Below are 24,100 nucleotides of genomic sequence, written 5' to 3'. Positions count from 1 at the left end.
GCAGCCTCTCCTTGTGCCCCTCTCTTCTCCCCCAGTCCCCCTTCTGGTCTTGTTCAATTACAACCCATTAGGACGGTTTCTTGGCTTCTTGTAAACGGAGGAAGGGCCAGAGTACGTAGGAAATACCAAGGGCAGAACTCTAGATGGACTCGTACAGAGTGAGGTCCATGCTTAAAACATGCAGGGGGCCCATTATATTTCCACAGAGGAGTGCACCATCCAGTTGCCCAGATATAACTGTGCTTCTCAGCATCTGTATGTGTTCAGTGAAAACAATTCAACCATTAAAAAAAGGTTTGCCTCTTAGTAATCTACTGTGCAACGATCCTGACATCACTGAATTAAGATGCACTAAAACGCAGTGTTGCTAAGCCAATTTTACCTCGGGGATATTCATTTGGGGCCTTTCCCTCTGACATTTTCAGCAACTAAAACGTTCATTGTATTTATCCAAGAGTTCAGTCTTTTGAAGTAAAAAAAGGAGTGGAGCTGGAAATAAATTTGCAAAATTGCACTTCTATGTCCTGCTGGGACATATCCCAGACAATTAAATTTTGCCTGTCGGGATTCCATTAGACTGATGTCAGGAATGGACAAGAGGTCTGAATGGCTGCCTCTGTGCACCGCAATCAGCTGCCCTTCACTCCCATAGTCTTAATCAGAGTCTGTTTGATCAGAGTCACATTATAAAATGGTAGTGTAGTGGTTACGTTACTGGACTAGTAATCCAGAGGACTCGAGTTCAAATCCCACCGTGACACTTAGAGAATTTTAATTCAGTTAAAAATCTGTTTTTTTTTTTAAAAAAGCTGGTATCAGTTAAAAAGTGACAATGAGGCTGTCTGATTGTCGTAAAAACCCAAACTATTCACTGATATCCTTTACGGAAGGAAACCTGCCATCCTTACCCGGTCTGGACCTACATGTGACTCCAGCCCCACACCAACGTGGTTGACTCTCAATTCCCCTCTGACTTGCGAGGTCACCTCACTCAGTTGTATCAAATTGCTACAAAGCCAGAAAAAGGCACGCCATCTCCGTCTTAAGAGCAACTAGGGATGGGCAATAAATGCCAGCCTTGCCAACAACATTCACATCCAGAGAATGAATTTTTTAAAACCTGGAACATTTGGACGCCTGTTGTGTCATATTCACTCAAAGGTAAGCGAATAAGTCAATTCCTATACCCCAATTTGCTTTTGCACCAAGAATGGAATCTGTCTTGGGTAAATTACTGAAACTAAATATTTTCCTTGCTGTAAAATACCATAGTTAAATCTGCTTTCAATTCAGGTTTGAAGACACTGACGAGTCAAATACCTTCCACCAGCTCACAGAGGAATAGTTCCATAGATTCCCAGTACCTGCCCAAGAGGATTTTCTTCAAAGATAAGCCCAGAGTTCAGACTATTCAACTAGGGAAGGGGTGCCATCAGAGCTCACCAAAGCTGGACCTCGCCTAATGCCCACTTTCTGGGAGAGAGTCATTGAATAGCGATCAGGAGCAAGATTCCTAGGACGACGTTCCTCTCTCTCGCCCTAAAGAGCCTGAAGGCAATTGCATTACCTCTGTCAGCCCAACCGAGAGCAGTCAACCCAGAAGCCAGGCCAGGAACTGAACCAGGGACCATCTGGCCTGTATGGCCCAGATACAAGAACTACCGGGCAGATCCACAAACGCCTTCGTTCGCTCAATTTCACGAGCTGGAGTGCACGACACAAACACACACCCAAGAACCCCAAAAACTGGGTCAAATTGGGGCTCGGCAGTGTTGGTATTTATAGATACTGCGCGAGGGTGCATTCTGGGCAAACAAACCAACCAGCCAAAAAGATCCAAATAAAAATATTTAAAGAAACGTACAAATTAACTGGAGTCTCGACAGGCCCTTCTGGTGTGGGCTGAATGTAAATGGAGGAGAGGGTGGAGACTCATTGTGACAAGCGACCCAGCCCAAAGCCGTTCACTTGGCACTGCCTCATCAGTTTGCAAGTCTGGTTTAAACTCTGCCAGTACTGATTTTATCTTCTGTGAACAGTCATGTTATTCTGAGCTTCACATGCCCCTTTATAATTACCCGTGCAAAAAGAGGTGGCACTCCCAGTATTGCTACGACTGGCTTTCATGACTATGGTTGTTTGAACAAAATTCTAACAGCGGTTTAGTGGGCCATCAGATCAAGGCATGTGACGGAAAAATCCATCCAAACCGATCTTTCTTTGGTCTGGAGTGTATAATTAAAGAACACACAAGAACCCTCTCAACAGCTCAGTAGGTAAGAGCGCTGTCCAATGTGCAGCCATAAAGCAACACCATTGTGTTAAAGAAACACATAATTCGGCCCAACCAGTCCACGTCAGTGTTTTCCCTTCACACGAACAAATAGGCCAAATTAAATTTCCCCACTTCCCTTCAACCCCTTTTTCTTCATAAACCCACCTTGAATGTTATGGTAGTTTCTCCCTCAACCACTAAATGTTGAATTGAATTCCACACCCTCACAACTCTATGGAAAGAGCTTTCTCCTGCCCTCTGTTCTAAATCTCTTGCGTTTAATCTTGTATCCATGGCCCCTCGTTCTTGACCTCCCTCATCTACTGGAAACAATCTGCTTCTTGTAGACCTTAGATAGTATAATGGGGAGTTTGCAGCATCACCCTAAGTACAGCTTTGATCTTTATTTAAGATCCCCATTCTCACGTCTCCCCTCTCTGCACACGTCTACTGGCTCACCACTAATCATCAGCTGTAACATTCACAACGAGGCCCACACTAGTGCTGCCAACTCCCACTGTCTAGGACTCGCAAAGACCAGCAGCTGGGAAGATCCAGTAATAAAGGTTGGCACAACTACCAGACATAGGAACAGGAGGAGGCCGTTTAGCCCCTCGAGCCTGTTCCGCCATTCAATTAGATCATGGCTGATCTGTATCCCAACTCCATCTACCCACCTTGGTTCCATATCCTTTAATGCCCCTGGCTAGCAAAAATCAATCTCCGTTCTGAATTTTTCAACAGACCCCCAGCCTCAACAGCTTTTTTTGGGGGGGAAAAAGAGGAGTGTTCCAGATTTCCACTACCCTGTGTGTGAAGAAGTGCTTCCATGATATCACCCCTGAACGGCCTAGCTCTGATTTTAAAGGTTATGCCCCCCCCCACATTGTTCTGGACTCCCCCCACCAGAGAAAATAGTTTCTCTCTATCTACCCTATCAAATCAAATTAGCTTTCAGGAGGAGTTATTGTGTAAAAAGCTTAGCATTGGGAGAGTTGGCTTAGCATTGCAACTGGAGTCTGCAAACTCCCAACCACTTCCACTGTTGGGTGCGTCAAACTGCCCCCGGGGTGTGTGTCAATGGGAGCATTGACATTAGCTTTGGTCCAATGGTAATGATGTGGAGGGGGGAGGGAAGAGGGAGCGGAAATACAGGAAATAAAAATCACAACTTCCCACTCCGCAGCGATACGTCTATAAAGCTTATTTGAATCGGTTGCTTTTATTAATTGGGGGAGGGGGAAATATTCCCACCGGCCGCTTGGAGGAGAGAACAACTCCCAAGTAAATGCGGACAACAGGCAAGAGATAAGGGTGCAGATTAAAACGGCAAACAACTTCAAGGCTGCATTTTTTGAAAATGTTGTGGTGACATTGTTCTCAAAACAAGAGAAGCCACTGGGAATGATGGGCCAGAACTGCTTGGCAAGTAACGAGGTCCACACCTGGGGGGGGGCGAGGTCTGAAAAGTTGCAGCAGCCATTTTAGCCTCAGTAAGATTGCGTCAGTGTCACCGACTCCAGGCAAACCACAACAAACTTGCTGCAATTTGGTAAAGCTGGTTACCCAGGGAGACAGTGCCCCCAGGCTTCCTGAATCTGGTGAGTCACCTGGCTCAGCCACAGCGTAAAATTGGCTTCCGACGACGGGAGGAGCGCGGAAGAGACATCACAAACTACAAACAGGCTTTAGCCTCAACCCCACAGCAAGTAAACCCCTCGTCTTTTATAATAATATACCACAAGCATCTCTATAGCACCTTTCACAACTGGAGGACGTCCCAAAGCGTTTTGCAAGAAGTACTTTTTGAAGTGTAGTCACTGTTGTAATGTAGGAAACGCAGCAAAGTCCCACTAATGGCAATGTGATGATGATGATCAGATAATCGGTTTTCCCTCTCTTTCCCTCCCCCCCCCCCCCCCCCCAGTTGGTTGAGGGATAAATATTGGCCAGGACACCAAGGAGAACTCCCTTGCTCGTCTCCAAATAGTGCCGTGGAATCTTTTACGCTCACTTGAGAGGACAGGCGGAGGCGGAGGCCTCGGTTTAATGTCTCAGCCAAAAGACGGCACCTCTGACCGTGCAGCACTCCCTCAGCACTGCACTGGAGTGTCAGCCTGGATTTTGTGATCAGGTCTCTGGAGTGGGATTTGAACCCACGACTCTCTGACTCAAGAGGAGAGAGTGCGACCCACTGAGCCACAGGCGAGGTAAACACACCTGCACCATCCCTGTGTAACCTTCTCAGGGGTGCAGCATGTAGCAGACACTCTCTCCCCCACTAACCCAATCTATAAGCAATCCTGGAATAGAAGACTTAAGAAGCAGGGTTAACCCAGAGTGTAGGCTCTATGCTGGGAAACAGTGTTGACATTTTATTCATGGGAAAGATTTAAAATGGGTCGGGAATGTTGTCTTTGAAAGCAAATTTCTTCAGGGGAGGGTTGGGGGTAGTTGGAGAACTAAGTGCCCTCGATATCTTAATGGTTAAACACTCGGACCAGACAGGCCTGAAGCTCGATCCCCAGTCTATGCCGATTTAAACTTATCTCAGCACAAGTAGGGCTGCTACAATTGGCTGGAAGTCATGGTCCCCATTCATGCCCACTGTCTAGCAAATCGCCCACCTCCCGTCCTATCACAGCCCATCTGTCGCTGAGATCCTCGTCCATACCAGACTCAGAGATCCCAATGCTTTCCTGGCCGACCTCTCATCCGCCACCCTCCATAAACCGTAAACTCTGCTGCCCGTATCCTATCCAGCACCAAGTCCCGTTCACCCATCACACCAGTCCTTGCTGACCTACATTGACGCCCGGTCCCCCAGTGCCTTAAATCTAAAATTCTACATCTTCGTGGTTAAATCGCCTCACCTCTAGAGCCCGGCAACCCTATCCAGAAGCCTCCATTCCTGACTCTGGCCTCTTGTGCAAACCCTTCTCCCTTCACTGGGGCCCCACGCTCTGTGATTCCCTCCACCTCCCCTTTAAGGTCCTCCTTAAACCCCACTCCGACCAAGCTTTTAGTCACCCCACTTAATATCTCCTCCTTACGCCTCTATGAAGCCTATTGGGACTTTTTTTTTTTAAAACGTTAAAAGGTGCTACTTAAACACAAGTCGCAGTCGTCAATCCTGCTGGATGTGGAAGTACAGGGCTACAGATCAACCTGAACTCTGATCAACACTCAGACGCATCTGAAAAGTAGACACTTAGACAAAAAGGTACCAGAAAGCTTAGCTCCGAAAGAAAGTCATAGGAACAGGAGGAGGCCATTCAGCCCCTCAAGCCTGTTCCGCCATTCAATTAGATCATGGCTGATCTGTAACTCAACTCCATCCACCCATCTTCATTCAGTAACCCTTAATACCCTCGCCTAACAAAAATCTATCAATCGCAGTTTTGAAATTTTCAATTGACCCCCAGCCTCAACAGCTTTTTGGGGGGGGGGGGGGGGGGGGGGGGGGAGTTCCAGGTTTCCACTCCCCTTCCTGAAGTATGGGGGGAAAAAAAAAAAGCACACAAACAAAATGTTAACAACTTGCATTTATATAGCGCCTTTAATGTAGTAAAACGTCCCAAGGCGCTTCACAGGAGCGATTATCAAACAAAATTTGACACCGAGCCACATAAGGAGATGTTAGGACAGGTGACCAAAAGCTTGGTCAAAGAGGTAGGTTTTAAGGAGCGTCTTAAAAAGGAGGAGAGAGAGGCGGAGAGGTTTAGGGAGGGAATTCCAGGACTTACAGCCGTGAGAGCAACCAGTGCCCCGCAGGATGACCACCTAATCTCCCACAATCCAACTATTTCATACTTAACTAGAGACCGGTGGCTGAGAGTTGCAGTCACAAACTTGAAAACAGCAGCGATCAGAAATACACGTCAGTTTCGTTTGGGGTGGGGTGGGCGCGGAAGAGGAGAACGAGAGAGAGATAAAAAAATAGGAGAAACCAAAGGCTGACAAAGCCCTTACACTACATCGTCCATTAAGTGAATAAAAACAAGCCCCTGGAGCGCTTGTGATCACACCCCCTGCTCCACAATTATCAGCACTTTCAGCTGTCTAGCACCATTTCAAGTGCTCACTTCAGAACTCCCATCAAAAGGCATGTTGAAAGCTATTTGCTCGACACTATTAGCAGCCAAGGAGTGAGATACTGTAGACAGAAAGAGTGTGGGAGGGAGAGGGAGATGGAAAGAGAGAAATTAGTTGATCCCAGCCTCCCCCAGCGTACATGTACACTTGAGTAATTCTTGCGTGCATGTCGTTTTTAAGTGGTTAACATTTATGATACCACTGGGGGGGGGGGGTGGGGGGAAAGAGATGTCACAGCAGTGAACTCACCATTTGCCAGAAAGACCCCAAACGACTGTTTCGATTAATAGCCCATAATTGCATCTATTCAGCTCCTTTCATGCTGAAAAAATCTCAAAAGCACTTTACGCAATGAATTACTTTTTGAAGTACAACAGCAAACAATAACTTGCATTTATATAGCGCCTTTAACATCCCAAGGCACTTCAAAGGAGCGTTTTCAAACAAAATTTGACACCGAGCCACACGAGGCAATATTAGGACAGGTGACCAAAAGCTTGGTCAAAGAGGTAGGTTTTAAGGAGCACCTTAAAAAGGAGGAGAGAGAGGTGGAGAGGTTTAGGGAGGGAATTCTAGAGCTTAGGGCCTAGGCAGCTGAAGGCCTGGCCACCAATGGTGGAGCGATGAAAATCGAGGGTGCACAAGAGGCCAGAATTGGAGAAGCGCAGAGATCTCGGAGGGTTGTAGGGCTGGAGGAGACTATTCTGTATGCGAATGCGTATCCCCTCAGTGACCAATCTTCATTCACGGGCCCCTCTCTCCATGCACTGTCAGCTACAATAACTCCCGAGGCACATTAATAACCTTCATGAGGAGAGGCCCCCACCCCTCAACCAACACCACTGGAACAGATTATCTGGTCATTACCTCATTGCTGATTGTGGGATCTTGTTGTGCACAAATTGGCTGCTGCGTTTCCTACATTACAACAGTGACTGCACGTCAAAAGTAATTAATTCACGCTACAAGGGCTGTGCGACGCTGCTCTCGTACACAGTCTGTACCTCGCTGCCAAGAATAGAATTTTTAAAAAATTAAATAAAAGTTTCCTATTGGAAATCAAGAGCTGCTTCACACCTGATCAGCAATAGCCAAACACCCCCTCCCCTGCCCCCGTGTGAATGAGGAACCGTGGCCTCTGCCACCTCAGCAACAGACACAAGATCGTGCTGTAGAGAGAGTACTTGGGCCCTGTGAGATGCAGAGAGCCATGGGGCCAATGGAGGAGGCAGAATCTAAACCATCAATACGTGGAGATCCTCAGATTTAAAATCTTCAGACTTGAGCTGTGTTAAAAGCCCTACTTCAGACGAGTCATTAAGCCAAGGTCCCACCTGCCCGTTCCGGTGGGTGTTTAAAAGACCCCATGGCACTAAAGAGGAACAGGGAGTTTTCCTGGTGCTAACTGGAGGTTGGAACATTGGCCAGGACTTCACCAGAAACATCTCTGCCGTTTGAGAGACATTGCAGTGCTCAAAATGGCTGCTGTACTTGCCCACGTAACATCTGCAATATGAAGTAATTTATTGGCGTCGTACAAGAGCTGTGATCAGACGTTCTACAAATAGGAGGCCCCTCCCTATCTCTCTAACCTCCTCCAGCCCTACAACCCTCCGAGATCTCTGCGCTCCTCCAATTTCTGGCCTCTTGCACATCCCCGATTTTAATCGCACCACCATTGGCAGCAGTGCCTTCAGCTGCCTGGGCCCTAAGCTCGAATTCCCTCCCTAAACTTCTCCGCCTCTTTCTCCTCCTTTAAGTCACTCCTTAAAACCTACCTCTTTGACCAAGCTTCTGATCGCCTGTCCTAATATCACCTTATGGGGCTCGGTGTCAAATTTTATCTGATTACGCTCCTGTGAACCTTGGCCAGGTAATTCCCCTTGGGACATTTTACTACGTTAAAAGGCGCTATATAAATGCAAGTAGTTGCTGTAAGGCAGGACTGTATTGGAAATGGGGTACAAGATGCCACTATTTAAACTCATTACGGAATATGTTCAGGGAGTGGAAGCTATCCCCCGCGACCCTTACAATATCTACGCCCAATGGGAGACGTCACAAAGAATCTTAATTGCTGTACAGATCTGAAGCTGCTCTGAAAGAAAAGTTTGAAAAGAACAGAAAACATGCAGAAGGCAGGTGTTGGAACCAGTGCCCACCGTACACTGCCCCATGCCACTTCCAAGGCGACCCAGCGACCAGCCATGTAAGCAGCACTTCATTCAAGGTCCTTTGCCAAGAGTCTCACTCCCCCCTCACTACATTAGTTATCAGCTCTTCTTTTCTTCCAGTCCACAGGATTTAATGAAAAACAATGTGCTCGCCTGTATCTCGAATCCCATCTGAGCCTCGGAACTAAACAATTCCCCGGTGCAGAAGTGAGTGCGGCTGCACTGTGCATTCCTGGCAGAGGGAATCACAAACAGACAGGTCCAGAGGGCAGGACACCAGATGAATTATTCAAGCTCTTCAGTCTATCTCGGTGCGCGCCCAGCTGCTTTTATACTGGGATGGTTTTCAAATCCCTCCGTGGCCTCGCCCCCCTCCCTATCCCTTTAGCCTCCTCCAGCCCTACAACCCGCCGAGATCTCTGCGCTCCTCCAACTCTGGCCTCTTGCGCATCTCCGATTTTCATCGCTCCAACATTGGCGGCCGTGCCTTCAGCTGCCTCGGCCCCAAGCTCTGGAATTCCCTCCCTGAGCCTTTAAGATGCTCCTTAAAACCTACCTCTTTGACCAAGCTTTTGGTCACCTGTCCTAATATCGCCTTATGTGGTTCAGTGTCAAATTTTATCTGATTTACGCTCCTGTGAAGCGTCTTGGGACATTTTACTATGTTAAAGGCGCTATATAAATGCAAGTTGTTGTTTATTGGGGTGTTTGGGCAGTTGAGGGAACCCCAAACTAAACCTACTGGATTCACAAAGGTAGACCCCTCTGGGAGGACCTGATTTAATTTTTCTTTTGAAAAAAGGGTAATGTTGGTCTCTCCGAATCTGGCACATTTACTCTGAGATGCTGCAGGAAACTCCCACATGGGGAGCTATCAACCCTGGCACCCCTCCCCACCCAAACTCAACAGAAAAGAATTTTGTAACACACACAATACACCAGCAAGTCAACCCAAAAATGCTCATTTGGAATTACTAATTCTCCTTCCCTTCCTTAAATGTAATCTTTTCTCGTCTCAGTTTGCAATAATCTCGACTTGAGAGAGTGAGAAGGCAGAGGGCTCACGCCCCACTTGGGCACTAAACTTGGGCCGAGGGAGTGCCACCCTGCCAGAGGCGCCATTAAACCGAGGGCCACCCCACTGGCTCCGCCCAGACGAGAGGTCAGGCCAACATTCTGCCCTCAAGCACAACTAACAGATCGAGAGGGGGGGTGGGAAAAGAAAAGAGAGGGGGTCGAGGGGGATTTTAAATTGGGTCAAACATTTTACAGCCCATCCGATTTTACTCTCCATTGAAATCAGCCTTCGACCCGATCCCACCGGGCGAGCTAGGTTAGAATGACCCCCAATCACCTCACAAATGCTCGTGGGATCGTACTGTGTGCAAAATGGGAGCCCCATTTGCTCATCAACAGTAACTGCACTTCAAAGTAAGTCATTGTATGTGAAGCAATTGTAATTGTGTTTCAGACACACACGCTCAGATTGAAGGCACGTCTTTCATTACCCCCACCTCCCCAAAACTAGTTGCTGACTCACATCGGGTCACAGAGATACAACCCGATCCTGTTCTTTCCCCAACAGCCATGTAAGCCCACCATTCCAACAGGGTTCATTAGGCAGCCATCAGGTTTGCAGGGAGCCCTGTTTGGGCCCTTTGTCCCTCCTTGGCCCAGGGGCTTTGGCCCCCCCCCCCAATCGCTGTCCAGCCAAGACCTCGAAGCTTAAAAGGGATTCTTTACTGACGTGCAGTCAATGACGGGATTTCTTGTTTTGTCTGGGCACGCTCGTTGAAAAGAAATGCAACGGGCTCTGCTACACAACACCATCCACAGGCACTCCTCCTGTTACCATGGCGACAACTTGTTGGGAAAACAACATGTCACAAGGCCACTCCCGGGCGAGGAAAACCCAGCCATACAAAAGCTCATTCAGTTCTGTTATTCTGCACCCTAATACAAGACGCAGCACCAGAGAGAGGGCCACTTGCAAAAGTCAAAATACTGTACAACCATTATTGATGCTCAGGCCTCGAGAAAAAAAAAACCTTTCATCTCCCTAAAGAAAAAGCGCACACAGAACGACGAGAGATTCATTAAGGCTACATTATTGCTTTGCCTTCCTTCAGGAAGAAGGTCCTTATTGTAATGTTTAAACCAGACAAGTGTACACATTCTGTCCCTCAACTGCCTGCAGGACTTTAGTAAAAAGCTTCCATCAAAAGCAATTCTCCAAAGTATGAAGGGTGACCGTGGCACAGCAGATACTGAAGCCAACTGCCCGCCCGACTGGCTCAGCTCAGAGAGGGAATGGTCCACAGCCCCCGGCCCCCAGGGGAGCAATTACTTAAAACACTGCCAACTTTATTCTACAGGCAACTTGCATTCATATAGCGCCATCAACACAGTAAAACGCCCAATGTTTCACAGGAACGCAATCAGACAAAAATGTGATACCGAGGGGAGATATTAGGACAGGTCGAAAGCTTGGTTAGAGGTAGGTTTTAAGGAGGACCTTAAAAGGAGAGAGGTTTAGGGAGAGAATTCCAGAGCTTAGGGCCTAGGCGGCTGAAAGCACGGCTGCCAATGGTGGAGCGAATGAAATCGGGGATGCGCAAGAGGCCAGAATTGGAGGAGCGCAGAGAGCTCGGAGGGTTATAGGGCTGGAGGAGGGGCGAAACCACAGAGGGATTTGAAAACAAGGAAGAGAATTTGAAAATTCCACTAAGCCTTTCTTCTTGGCAGTTTCACATCAATAACATGCAGCCAGAGGCAGGCAGTGTTAGCAAAAGCTCGTTATAAGGCGAAGGAGGGAAAGCTCCTCGTCTGCCATGGCATCGAGGAGCCAAATTATCGCGGGTCTCCACAGCTGCAACGTGAAGCAGCGCAATCCAGGCAGTACAAAGAAGGTTCACTCGGTTAATCCCGGGGATGAGGGGGTGGACATATGAGGAGAGGTTGAGTAGATTGGGACTCTACTCATTGGAGTTCAGAAGAATGAGAGGCGATCTTATTGAAACATATAAGATTGTGAAGGGGCTTGATCGGGTGGATGCGGTAAGGATGTTCCCAAGGATGGGTGAAACTAGAACTAGGGGGCATAATCTTAGAATAAGGGGCTGCTCTTTCAAAACTGAGATGAGAAACTTCTTCACTCAGAGGGTAGTAGGTCTGTGGAATTTGCTGCCCCAGGAAGCTGTGGAAGCTACATCACTAAATAAATTTAAAACAGAAAAAGACAGTTTCCTAGAAGTAAAGGGAATTAGGGGCTACAGGGAGCGGGCAGGAAATTGGACATGAATTTAGATTTGAGGTGAGGGTCAGATCAGCCATGATCTTATTGAATGGCGGAGCAGGCTCGAGGGCCGATTGGCCTACTCCTGCTCCTATTTCTTATGTTCTTAACCACAGACCCTGGTCTTACTGTGCCCCATACCTCAAATAAACTTAAATGGGACAAAATAGTCCGCTTGATTGGCACCCCATCCACCACCTTAAACATTCACTCCCTCCACCACCGGCGCACAGTGGCTGCAGTGTGTACCATTTACAAGATGCACTGCAGCAACTCGCCAAGGCTTCTTCAACAGCACCTCCCAAACCTGCCACCTCCACCACTAGAAGGACCAAGGGCAGCAAGCACATGGGAACACCACCTGCACGTTCCCCTCCAAGTCACACACCATCCCGACTTGAACATATATCGGCCGCTCCTGCACGGTCGCTGGAACTCCCTACCTCACAGCACTGTGGGAGAACCTTCACCACACGGACTGCAGCGGTTCAAGGAAGGGGGCTCACCACCACCTTCTCAAGGGCAAATAGGGATGGGCAATAAATGCCGGCCTCGCCAGCGATGCCCACATCCCATGAATGAATTTTTAAAAAAATTACAGGTGGCACATGGTGAAACAAGGAGCAGAGTCTTTCTAGCCATGGAAAGGAAAACACTAGGTCATAACATCCAGCAAGGTGAATCTCATCAACTTATTCTCCAAGACAGTCATCTACCCCAAGACCCCAGCAAAAATCTGAATCTGGAAAGTATGATCAGCTTCACAATTTCCATTTTAATAGGAATAAGTTTAGAAAACGGCCGCCAGTGTTTCCAAGTCCCAGCGGTGGCCCAGCATTATCAACCTTACTCAAGTCAGAAGGCCGCAGTGTCAATCTCCACTCCAGACACCCCCAGTGCAGCACTGAGGGAGTGCTGCACTGTCAGATGTGCCGTCTTCCGGAGGGGACGTTAAAACCGAGGCCCTGTCTGCCCTCTCAGGTGGAGGTAAAAGATCCCACCGCCACTATTTCGAAGAAGAGCAGGGGAGTTCTCCCCAGTGTCCTGGGCCAACATCTAGTCCTCAACTAACATCACTATAAAAAAAAATTATCTGGTCATCAATCTCATTGCTGCTGGTCTCCATAACAATGAATTCGGAAGTAATTCCTTGGGTTAAGTGCTTTGGGACCTCCTGAGATGGTGAAATGCATTGTATAAAAAGCAAGTTCTTTCTTCCTTTTTTATTCAAACAGTCGTATTAAGGACAGGGTGACAACTAATCCAGAGAGAAGCTGAGCCCGATGTCACAGTTCAATGCACTCTCTGTGATGAGCAAGCTGATCTCAGCCAAGGAGTCCCACAACTGGCCTCAGCATCCCAGGGACGGGGCAGGGTCCCACCTCCCTATCGAGTGACCCGTGCTGGGCTCGGATCTGCTCCCCCTCCCCAAACTACGTCATACACCAGGGACCACCGTACTGGAGGAACCGCGATAAACTACAGCTGTGCACTGTGCAGAAATTAACAAGAACTTGCATTTATATAGCGCCTTTCACGACCTCGGGACGTCCCAAAACTCTTTACAGCCAATGAAGTACTATTTGAGGTGTAGTCACTGTTATAATGTAGGAAACGTGGCAGCCAATTTATGCACAGCAAGATCCCACAAACAGCAACGAGATAATGACCAGATAATCTGTTTTTTAGTGATGTTGTTTGGGGATAAATATTGATCAGGGCACCGGGGAGAACTCCCTGCTCTCTTTTGACTAGTGGCCATGGGATCTTTTACGTCCACCTAAGGAGGCGGACGGGGCCTCTGTTTAACGTCACATCCGAAAGACGGCACCTCCGACAGTGCAGCACTCCCTCAGCACTACTTGTCACACATGGTCTACACTCTAGCCAACAGATCTGTGGGTCAAACAAATGCCATCAGCACCCATGTGCAGCAGCTTGTTTAGTACAACACCCATTCCTTTAACCCTTCACTCACTACAACAAAAGCCCACAGTATTAGCAGTAAAACATCTGGAGCGATCCCAGTGACCTCATCCCACCAGGTGTGTTCTCTTCACTTCCGCTCCCCATCTAGATACGACCTCATCTGATCTGCTCATCACATTCCAAAACTGCCCTCGTATTTTTTTTTTCTTTTCCTGCCATTCAACATTACTGCCAAAGATAGAAAGGTTTTAGAGTAAAAACAAAACGGCTGGAGCTCTTTTCTCTAGAAGAGAGAAGGCTGAGGGGCGACCTAATAGAGCTCTTTAAAATTATGAAGGGGTTTGATAGGGTAGACGTAGAGAAGAGGTTTCCACTTCTGGGGGAGGGGGGGGGGGGCTAAACTAGGGATGATAAATATAAGATAATCACTAATAAATCTAATAGGGAATTCAGGAGAAATGTCTTTACCCAAAGAGTGGAACTTACTATCACATGGAGTGGTTGAGGCGAATAGCATGGATGCATTTAAGGGGAAACTAGCTAAACACAAGGAGAAAGGACTGGAAGGATATGCTGATAGGGTTAGATGAAGCAAGGTGGGAGGAGGCTCGTGTGGAGCATAAACACCAGCACAGACCAGTTGACCGAATGTTTCTGTGCTGTAAACTTGATGTAATTCCATGTAAAAGAAACGGCACGCAGAACTTTTGATGAACACAATGAAAACCCCACATCTCTCGTGAAGCACAGGAGCAGGCGGGGGAGAGACACCTGCAAGATTCTAAACATTGGACTTCAGAACTTAAAAGCACCTTTGGATGCACCACGCCATTAAGAACCAGCTTCCAGACATGCTGCGTAAGGATTACTGTCAGTTCACAAGAGGCTAATTTGAAGTTGTCCGTTTTAGGAACTGAACAGGTCACTGAATCTCCTCTGATCGGCCAGGGCAGCGTTACTGCAAGTCCTACTTTACGAACAACTTGCTCAGAGAGAGAGAGAGAGAGAGAGAGAGAGAGAGAGAGAGAGAGAGAGAGAGAGAGAGAGAGAGAGAATATAAATCTGCCATAATTTTACAAACTCCCGGGTGCAAGTCTCAGGATTAAAACCAAACCTGTGTAAACTTTGCCCCCATTCCCCAACACATGTCCTGCACATCGAAGCTCACATCCATAAAATCAGGGTAAACGTGACCCAACAAATATAAAAAGTCCACGTTTCAACAAATGCCTTCAAATTGCTGGAGGACTATCTGCTGGCCAAACACAGCACAGTTTAAACATTTCCCCATTTAAACAGGGCACAGCAACTTCCACTAAAACGTCAAACTGAGAGGCTAAGAAAATGAAACAGGGTTTGCCTTAGATTTCCACCCTCTATTTTTCTGCCAATAATCTTTTCTCTCCTCTTGCCCTCAAGGCATCAACTCATCACATGGAGTGTGATTCTACGAAAGCCCTTCAATAAAATTGTGGTTTCAAAAAAACACACACGCACACAATACATTTCCCTTCTTAAAGGGGAGGAAGGAAAGGCCAATTACATTCGTTTCAAAAAAAAACTGATTTATCCTTTTATTCAGGGAACATCCTCTCATTAATTTTAAATGCCTTTGACATTGAGGAGAGGGTCTGTGCCTTTTGTAGGGAAGAATGTTCAGGGGGACTGACTGATCTGTTGAAAAGCCTGCTTATGATGAGACAACAAAAGGAGCCCTGTCCCTTTAAGCTCCTGACATTAGATTACCCAAGTTTCACATTACTTCTAATTAGTAACACATAATGCTGCACAGAGATATTTGGGAACCTAACACTGACAGATGTTTGAATAGGAGCATTTCTGAAGGCACTTTTTAAAAAAAGCCTGGAGAGGTTCACTCGACAGAAGTAGCAGGTCGCAGCACCAACTGGTGGCAGGACTTGGAAATGTGTCTTCCACCTCTCAAAACACGTTTTAAATCCACAACCGTTCAAAACAAACGCAGAATTTCAATCCCCTTGCAAAAACAAAAATACATCCGAAGACCACAGACCCTCCATCTGCGGAAATTACTTGGATTTTGTTTTATGTGTAGCCAAAACACGTGTTAAAGCAGTTCCCCCATCCCTTTCAAACTTCCCCCCACAAGGATCAGAAATATTCCCCCACTGTACACTCACCTGTTTATGCATTTCAATGTTCAGCCCGTAAGACATCTCGTAATACTGGAACAATAAAAGCCAGAAATGAATTAATCTACATTCCGGGATTTTTAAAAAGTCTCCCTGTAAATCCATCCCACCTGTTATTTCCCATTTGGCTATTATTTTCTTCATGTCCCATTAATTTATTTGCACCTAATTTGTTTAAGACTCTGGCTTTCGTCTCTCACTGTTTACCCTTTACTTTAAATTCTTAATAAACAGGGCTGGACACGCGGAAGTGATAAATCGCCAGCTCACAGACCACACGTGGACAATCTGTTTACTCAAATACAGTATTTTTTTTATATTAATCCAAATATTGGTGCTCATCCACTGAAAAAGGTACTGAATTTCAGCAATGATTAACTATCGGTGTTTACCCCAGTACAAAAGAAATCAGCCTATTACTATTACGCACCAGATTGCAACTTAATGCATAGACAAACAAATACATTAACTTTTAATGACAACTCAGCGTACAGAATATTTTAGAGTGCCTAGAAATTATCAGGCCATAATATTTATTAACAGGATTGATAGCAACACAGTTGGTGTGTGTCATGTCCCATTTTTAATCGGCTCTTAATGATAACCGACAAACTTGCTGGAAAATATTAATATGGATTATTTAAAACATTACAAGAACACCATCGAGGGGGGGGAAAGCGCGCACTTACCATAACGTAGTGACGCTGCATCTCGGTTTTCTCGTTTGCAAGTTTATCACATTCCATCTTTAAACTGAGCGAAAGAGGGATGGAAAAAAAGTGTGAATTTCAGGGGGTTCGGGGAAGCGAGACTGTGTAAACACACTATGCAAACAATCAGCTCACATCACAAGGTCTGAATCTTTTAAAGCTTGTTTACATGGAATGTACTAAACTACACAAGGCAAATAAATAGCTGATTTCTTGATTGCTCAATGTGATCACTTTAAATACAGTCCTATTATCTAATGAAGTGTGAATACAGGAGGGGGGGGTGAGAGACGGGCGTTATGTGCGAGTTGTACAGGATCTGATTTCTCTCTCTCTCTCTCTGAGCAAACTCATCAGCCAGAATATGAACGCGGTACAGGACGCACTTTCCCCACCTGTGATACTGTGCTTGTAAAAACTGAAATTCCTCTTTGATTCGGTCGCATGATTCCGCCACAGTGAATTTGAACGGTTGAGCAGGTTGATGGGGAGCCTGCAAGTACAACGGGGGCGGGGGGGGGGGGGGGGGAAACAAACACTTACAGAATGATCTGACAAACACCAATCCAGTTATTTAATGCTAGCAATCGTAATTCAATGCATTGGTCGATGTAGTTTATTTAAAATGTTTTTAAAAACATAACAAACTCACGCTACTCAAAGTTAAAAGGGGTCGTTGTAGCTAAAAGAGTGAAACACACTTACCGGGTGCCTGCCTTGAGGAAACATCTCTCAAACAATGTATCCCCGGGTTAGGGATGTGGGGAAGGAAACACGCTCTGGAGATATAGACCAGTCCGACGTTGGATGGGGGGCAAATGCAACAAAAAAAAAACAGCTGTAAAGAAGTCCACCGCCACGCCGCTCAGGATCAGAACCACTCCCAGCGCCACAGAACAAAGCAATAAGACCTCTCCGGCTGAGGCGAGGTTGGAGAAGTCCCTTTGTGCTATAAAACAAGGGGGGCTGCAACACCACACTCTGGGTAAAAGCAGATCATCATACAGTCAGCGCCGCTTCGGTCTGTCCGACGACCCATAAATCAGAAGTAGCTTCTCTTCATTTGTAGATTTTTAAAAAATTTATTTCTTTTTTTTAAAAAAAAAGTAGCAAAAATCAGTCCTTTTTGTTTTTTTTTTAAAAAAAAATACGACGCAAACCGCACACACGAAATAAAACACGACCCGGGATTTTAAAAACAAAAATGGAGCGAGCGTCCACTTTGGAACGTGCGATTGGAATTTGGAACTTTGACCCGGGATTTTTAGAATCCGGAGACCGGAATGCGGAGCGTGGGATCCCGGCGGAGATTCGATAATCGAACGTTCAGTAGCAGAATCGACAGGCTCCGAGTTCCAAAGGAGCGGCGGCGGCGGCGGCGGCGGATCCCACACACGCACGCATTATAGGAGGGGGAAAGAGGAGAGAGTGGGTTCTCCCTCTCCCCGCGATCGGAATGGTGTAGCGAGGAGCAAAGCACCAAAAAAAAAACACACTAAAATTGCAATAATCTTCAAAATTAAAGTTCGCCGAGGCGATCTTGCAACTGACAAGGTTCCAACACGATTTTTATTGTTTCTTTTTTCCCCCTCCGCCAATTATTAAATATTGTTGCAACTCTTTTTGAATGTATCTTTTTTTTTCCCCCTCCTCCTGTAGCAAAGATCGAGGGGGCTCTGAGAATGCCACACACAATCCACACCACGCCGCTTCCCCCCCTTCTCTCTTGTCTATTTCTCTTTTTTTCCCCCCTCCTCCTCCTTTCACCCAAAAAAAACCACCTCCTCCCCCTTTGAACCTTTTTTTTTCTCCTCCTAAACTGCCGCGAGAGCGTGACCATATTTGGGTGGGAATTAACCAACGTTCCGCGGGGCCGCCCGGCCAATCAACGAGCTCCGGACCCCACGTGGGGGGGAGGGGGGGGTTGGGGGTGTGGGCGGGGCGGACCCGGTGGAAAAAGCAACCAATCAACACCCACCCACACGCAATTTTTTTGTGTGTGTGTGTGCGTGGTCTTCGGCGGCAGCCAATCGGCACAGGCTCCTGCCCCGGCTCGGCTCGCAATTGGCTGGCGGCGCTCGTCCCTGTCAATCAAACGGTGGGAGGGGGGCGGGTCCCCACCCTCCCCTGGACGAGCTGTCAATCAAACCCACGAGGGTCGGCCGCGGCTGCAGCGCGCTGACAAATGCCTTTGATTCTGCCTACTGCTTGCAAATAACGACTGGAATGCCGCTTAATTAGTTTTGAATGTCTTTTCCCGAACAGCTCAAACAATCTGTCAGTACCATGTGGTAAAAAGGATCTGTGCGAGAGAGAGAGAGAGAGAGAAAAAAGGGTAAAGGCAGAAAAATCTGAAGCCGCCACATTTTTTTTTGCATTAATAAAAACTGATGATAACATCACTTCAAATCGCATCAACTCTGGTGACAGTCGATACTTAGCAAATGTTAATCATAAGATGCCTTTTAAAAGGAGCGCAGCCAACTTGGACAGTCGCCTACATAAAGATGTCTACATGCCCAGGCTTCATTTTTTTTTTATATCCCCATGTTATTTAATTTTTATTTGTTTTTAAAAGTTGATATCCCAAAATTAGAAGCTATTAACTTAATATTTACAGATTCTTAGCTCCCAAAGCCCACCCCAAAAAATATATAGGTATCCCTGTTTAAATGATTTGTCCATAACGACAAACGCAGATGTCCAAACTTTTCTTAAAATTAAGGGCTGAAGGGTGCAATTTGCCGATTGTCATTATACCAAAAGCAAAAAGATAATATTTTAATAGCACTTGAGATAATATCATGTCGTTTGCAAACCCCCCCAGCAAAAAAACAAAAAAGTTTTTTTTATCGTGTTGCAATCGGTTCGCCAACTTTTGTCACGGTTTAATTTCCACTTCAGCCAACTCGATCACCACAAGTGCGTTCTTAACTAAAATTAAAAAAAATCTTATTTTGTTTGCATCTTGTTGTGATCTGTCCCGTCCTATAAATTATGACCTTAGTGTATAATCTCAAGCGCTTGACAATTATTTTTAAAGAGTTCAATGTCTGTTCGAGTCCTAATTGGATACGTTTCAACTGTTTATATTACATGAAGTGTCAGGGTCATTTGCTACTGAAAAGATTAGTTTTCATTGGCCGGTTAATTGAGAACGCTGGAAACATCCCACGTGGGACTGAAACTGACTGGCAAAGGTTTGGCTGAAATATGATGGTAGGGTAGAAACCCAGGACTGGAATCTCCAGATCTGGAGTCAGCACGCTATAAGAACAGAAAATACAGGCAGTAACAGCATCTGCAAAAAAAAAATAGACTGATTAACTGTTTTCAAATCCCTCCCTGGCCTCTCCTCTCCCCTATCTCCTCCAGCCCTGCAACCCTCTGAGATCTCTGCGCTCCTCCAATTCTGCCCCCCCCCACCATCGGCGGCCGTGCCTTCGGCTGCCTAGGCCCTAAGCTCTGGAATTCCCTCCCGAATTCCCTCTCCACCTCTCTCTCTCCTCCTTTAAGATGCTCCTTAAAACCTATCTCGTTGGCCAAGCTTTTGGTCACCTGTCCTAATATCTCCTTATGCGACTCATTGTCAAGTTTTGTTTGATAATCGCTCCTGTGAAGCACCTTGGGACGTTTTATCACATTAAAGGCGCCATATAAATGCAAGTTGTTGTTGTCAATGCCTCGGGTTAGATCTTTCCTCGTTCTAAAGAGATGTTCCACTCAAAACCTTAATCTATCTTTTCTCTATCCCACCAGCTGTGCATTGCTGACATTTCCTCACTTGATTTCAAATTTCTAGCATTCAACTTTTCAAAAAAAAATCTATTTGCACTCTAAATTCTTTCTTAAAATAAAATGTTTTCCCTCCCTTTCTCCATTCTCTGCTGAAAGAATCTCCAACGTCCCAGCATCAAGGTCACACATAGAAGTTACAACATGTAAACAGGCCATTCGGCCCAATGAGTCCTTGTGAGTGACTAGTTCTAAAAACCCATTTTCCTTCATCCACCTCTTCAATCCAATCTCGAATGTTGACGTGGTTTCTGCCTCAACCCCTAACCCTGGAAGTGAATTCCACACAGCCTCACAGCTCTCTGCAGCACGTCAGTCCTGAACCCACCATCACCATGCTGGTGTCTGTCCATCTCCCAGCCATTATCAGCTATTAGCACAGACCTGCTATCTCGAGTGTCAATGGGGCAAAGCTCTGTTGATTCTCTTAAGCTGCTTTTTGTTATTTGTTCTTGGGATGTGGGTGACGGTGACGAGGCAGGATTGATTTCCCATCACTAGTCGCTCTGAAAGAATGACTTGCATTTATATAGGGCCTTTCAAGACGTCCCAAAGCACTTTACAGCCAATTAAGTACTTTTTGACATGTAGTCGCTGTTATAATGTAGAAAACGTGGCAGCCAATTTGTGCACAGTAAGATCCCACCAACAGCAACATGATACTGACCAGGTAGTCTGTTTTTGTGATGTTGGTTGAGGGAAAAATATTGGCCAGGACACCGGGGAGAACTCCCCTGCTCTTCCTCGAAATAGTGCCATGGGATCTTGTACACCCACCTGAGAGGGTCGATGTAAAAGATCCCATGGCACTATTTCGAAGAAGGTGGATTAATGTCTCTTCCGAAAGATGGCACCTCCGACAGTGCAGCACTCCCTTGGTACTGGCACCAAGAGTGTCAGCTGGATTATGGAGCTCGAGTCTCTGGAGTGGGACTTGAACGCATGACCTGCTGACTCAGAGGCGAGAGTGCTAACACCCTGACTCAGCAAAAATTCCAGTTTCCGTGGGCGTGAAATGTGTAAGCATGCCTTGCCAGGGCACATTCCTTTAACCACGAGAGCAAGCAGCTCCAACCTTTGCAACAATTGTGGCAGCCGGGTGCCAGACGTCTGTCTCCAAGTCACTCAGATTATAAAAGACCATGTATTCAAGACAATTTGGGCAATCTTTGGTAAATTGACCAACACAGTAATCAAGAAATATCTTTTAAGAGGCAATAAAGATGGTCTAGGCGTCCATCGATTGAGTTGGCATAACTGAGTGAGACAAATGCATATACTTCATTATTTATTTATTGACTGCTGTGCTTTTTTTTAACTCTCGCTGGAATATAACCCTCCAATATCTTCATGTACAAAGCCTTGGCAGTTAGTGTTGGCCGGATATTTGGCCAGAGAAGGCATCACGGCACTTTCACTTTTTAGCAGGGGGCGGGGTTCACTGGATGAGGATCAGGAGTTTGAAAGAGCTGATTGGTTTTTCTGCTCCATAACCAGGAGAGTTGAGGCCAATTGTAGATCCCAACTGCTACTGCAGTTGAGTTGAGCAACCTCAATATTAGCTAAACAAAGCACCTGGGACCTTCTGGGTTTTTTTTTCTTGGTGTCATTAAAACAGGTACGATGAGCTTCCCCTGGTGGCTCAGTGGTTAAGTCCTCTGTCGGTACCCATACAGATCAGAAGGGGCCTAGGTTTGGCCTCTGCTGTGTGCTGAGTTGGCACAGCTTAGCTAAAGCAGCAGCTGAGATATGACAATTGAACATGATTGTTGCTAGGCAGAGAAGAGTAAAAATCAGCCCAGATTCCCACTCCCTGCTGAGTGTTTCCAGCATTTTCTGTTTTTATTTCAGGATTCCCTCTCCTGATTTACTGTAAATTCTGTCTATGGGTGTCAGCTGTGGCTCAGTGGGCGGCCGTCTTGCCTCTGAATTAAAAGTTTGTGGGTTCAAACCCCACTCCAGAAACTTAACCACAAAATCTAGGCTGACACTCCCAGTGTAGTACGGAAGAGCTGCACTGTTGGAGGTGCTGCCTTCCTGATGAGATGTTAAACCAAGGCCCTGTCTACCTTCTCGGGTGGATGTGAAAGATCCCATAAAAACATAAGAAACAGGGGCAGGAGTAGGCCATCCGGCCCCTCGCACCTGCTCCGCCATTCAACAAGATCATGGCTGATTTTCTACCTCAACGCCATTTTCCTGCACCATCCCCTTGATGCCTTTAATATCTAGAAATCTATCGATCTCTGTTTTGAATGTACTCAATGACTGAGCCTCCACAGCCCTCTGGGGTAGAGAATTCCAAAGATTCACCACCCTCTGAGTGAAGAAATTTCTCCTCATCTCAGTCCTAAATGGCCTGCCCTTTATTCTGAGACTGTGACCCGGGTTCTAGATTCTCCAGCCAGGGGAAACATCCTCATTGCATCTACCCCGTCGAGCCCTGTAAGAATTTTGTATGCTTCAATGAAATCCCCTCTCATTCTTCCAAATTCGAGAGAATACAGGCCCAGTCTACTCAATCTCTCCTCATGCGACAATCCCGCCATCCCACAAATCAGTCTGGTGAACCTCCGTTGCACTCCCTCTATGGCAAGTGTATCCTTTCTTAGGTAAGGAGATCAAAATTGTACACAATACTCCAGGTGTGGTCTCAACAAGGCCCTACATAATTGCAGTATGGCATTTTTGAAGAAAAGCAGGAGAGTTCTCCCCTGTTATCCCTCAACCAACTTCACTAAAACAGATGATCTGGTCATTATCACATTGCTGCTTGTGGGATCTTGCTGTGCGCAAATTGGCTGCCATGTTTCCTACATTACAACAGTGACTACACTTCAAACAAGTACTACATTGGCTGTAAAGCGCTTTGGGATGCTCTGAGGTCGTGAAAGGTTCTATACAAATGCAAGTCTTTCTTTTTCTTTTATGATAACCGAATTGGACTCACCCATGATGCCCTTCATGGTTCAATAACCTGCCGAAACTAATATCTCAGCACACACATAATGAATGGGTATTTTGGCGAGATATACCACAGGACTAAACTGGCATCTGTGGAACCAGTGAGACAGGTGGCATGATTTAAAAGTAAAATTCAGGAGAAGGGTCCTCCTATGTAGCTCTTCAAGACCCAACCCATAATATAAATAGCCTTGATAATTTCTTCACAAGCGTTGGGAACAAATGCCTGCTGCAGTACAGCCTGAACAATAGGAATCCTTTAGTCCATTAAGCTTGTGAAATGCAGTCAATAGATGAGTCATCTCCTGGCCCCACAGACTCACACCATTATCACTTTCATTGAATTTTAGTCAATTGAAGCTAATAATCCAACTTGCTCAGTTAACGTAACAGTTTGGCACAGTTTGCTGCGAGAACGATTTCGTTTTTTAATCCGATTATTGAATACTATTAAATTTTAACTGTTAGCAAAAGAATGTGGCCCTGATTGAGTTAAAGAAAGAAAGAACTAGCTTTTATCTAGCACTTTTCACGACTTCAAGAGATTCCAAAGTGCTTTACAGCCAATTAAGTACTTTTTTGAAGTGTAGTCATTGTTGTAATGTAGGAAACACGGCAACCAATTTGCTGACAACCGGCAATGTCATAATGACCAGATAATTTGTTTTTAGATGTTGGTTGAGGGATAAATA

General features: G+C 46.1%; 1 protein-coding gene across 18 annotated transcripts in view; it reads right to left on the bottom strand.

Annotated features, from left to right (window-relative positions):
- tle3a (TLE family member 3, transcriptional corepressor a) overlaps positions 1-18,383 on the bottom strand; it is an 81,405-nt gene extending 63,022 nt beyond the window's left edge. For 12 of the 18 annotated variants that reach the window (XM_067971304.1, XM_067971308.1, XM_067971306.1 and 9 more), the window contains exons 1-4: positions 17,355-18,383; positions 17,045-17,142; positions 16,629-16,692; positions 15,928-15,972 (exon numbers count right to left, since the gene is read on the bottom strand). In XM_067971304.1, the coding sequence (XP_067827405.1) occupies positions 15,928-15,972; positions 16,629-16,692; positions 17,045-17,142; positions 17,355-17,378 (231 nt within the window). In that variant the 5' untranslated portion in view covers positions 17,379-18,383. The remainder of the gene's footprint in view (positions 1-15,927; positions 15,973-16,628; positions 16,693-17,044; positions 17,143-17,354) is intronic. The other 6 variants (XM_067971311.1, XM_067971315.1, XM_067971317.1 and 3 more) reach the window with 3 other exon arrangements.
- Between the last annotated feature and the right edge of the window lie 5,717 nt (positions 18,384-24,100).

Source organism: Heptranchias perlo, chromosome 34 (assembly GCF_035084215.1).
Source record: "Heptranchias perlo isolate sHepPer1 chromosome 34, sHepPer1.hap1, whole genome shotgun sequence".
NCBI lineage: Eukaryota > Metazoa > Chordata > Chondrichthyes > Hexanchiformes > Hexanchidae > Heptranchias > Heptranchias perlo.
The sequence above is the reverse complement of the archived record's forward strand: the minus strand, read 5'-3'. Positions and strand labels throughout refer to the sequence as shown.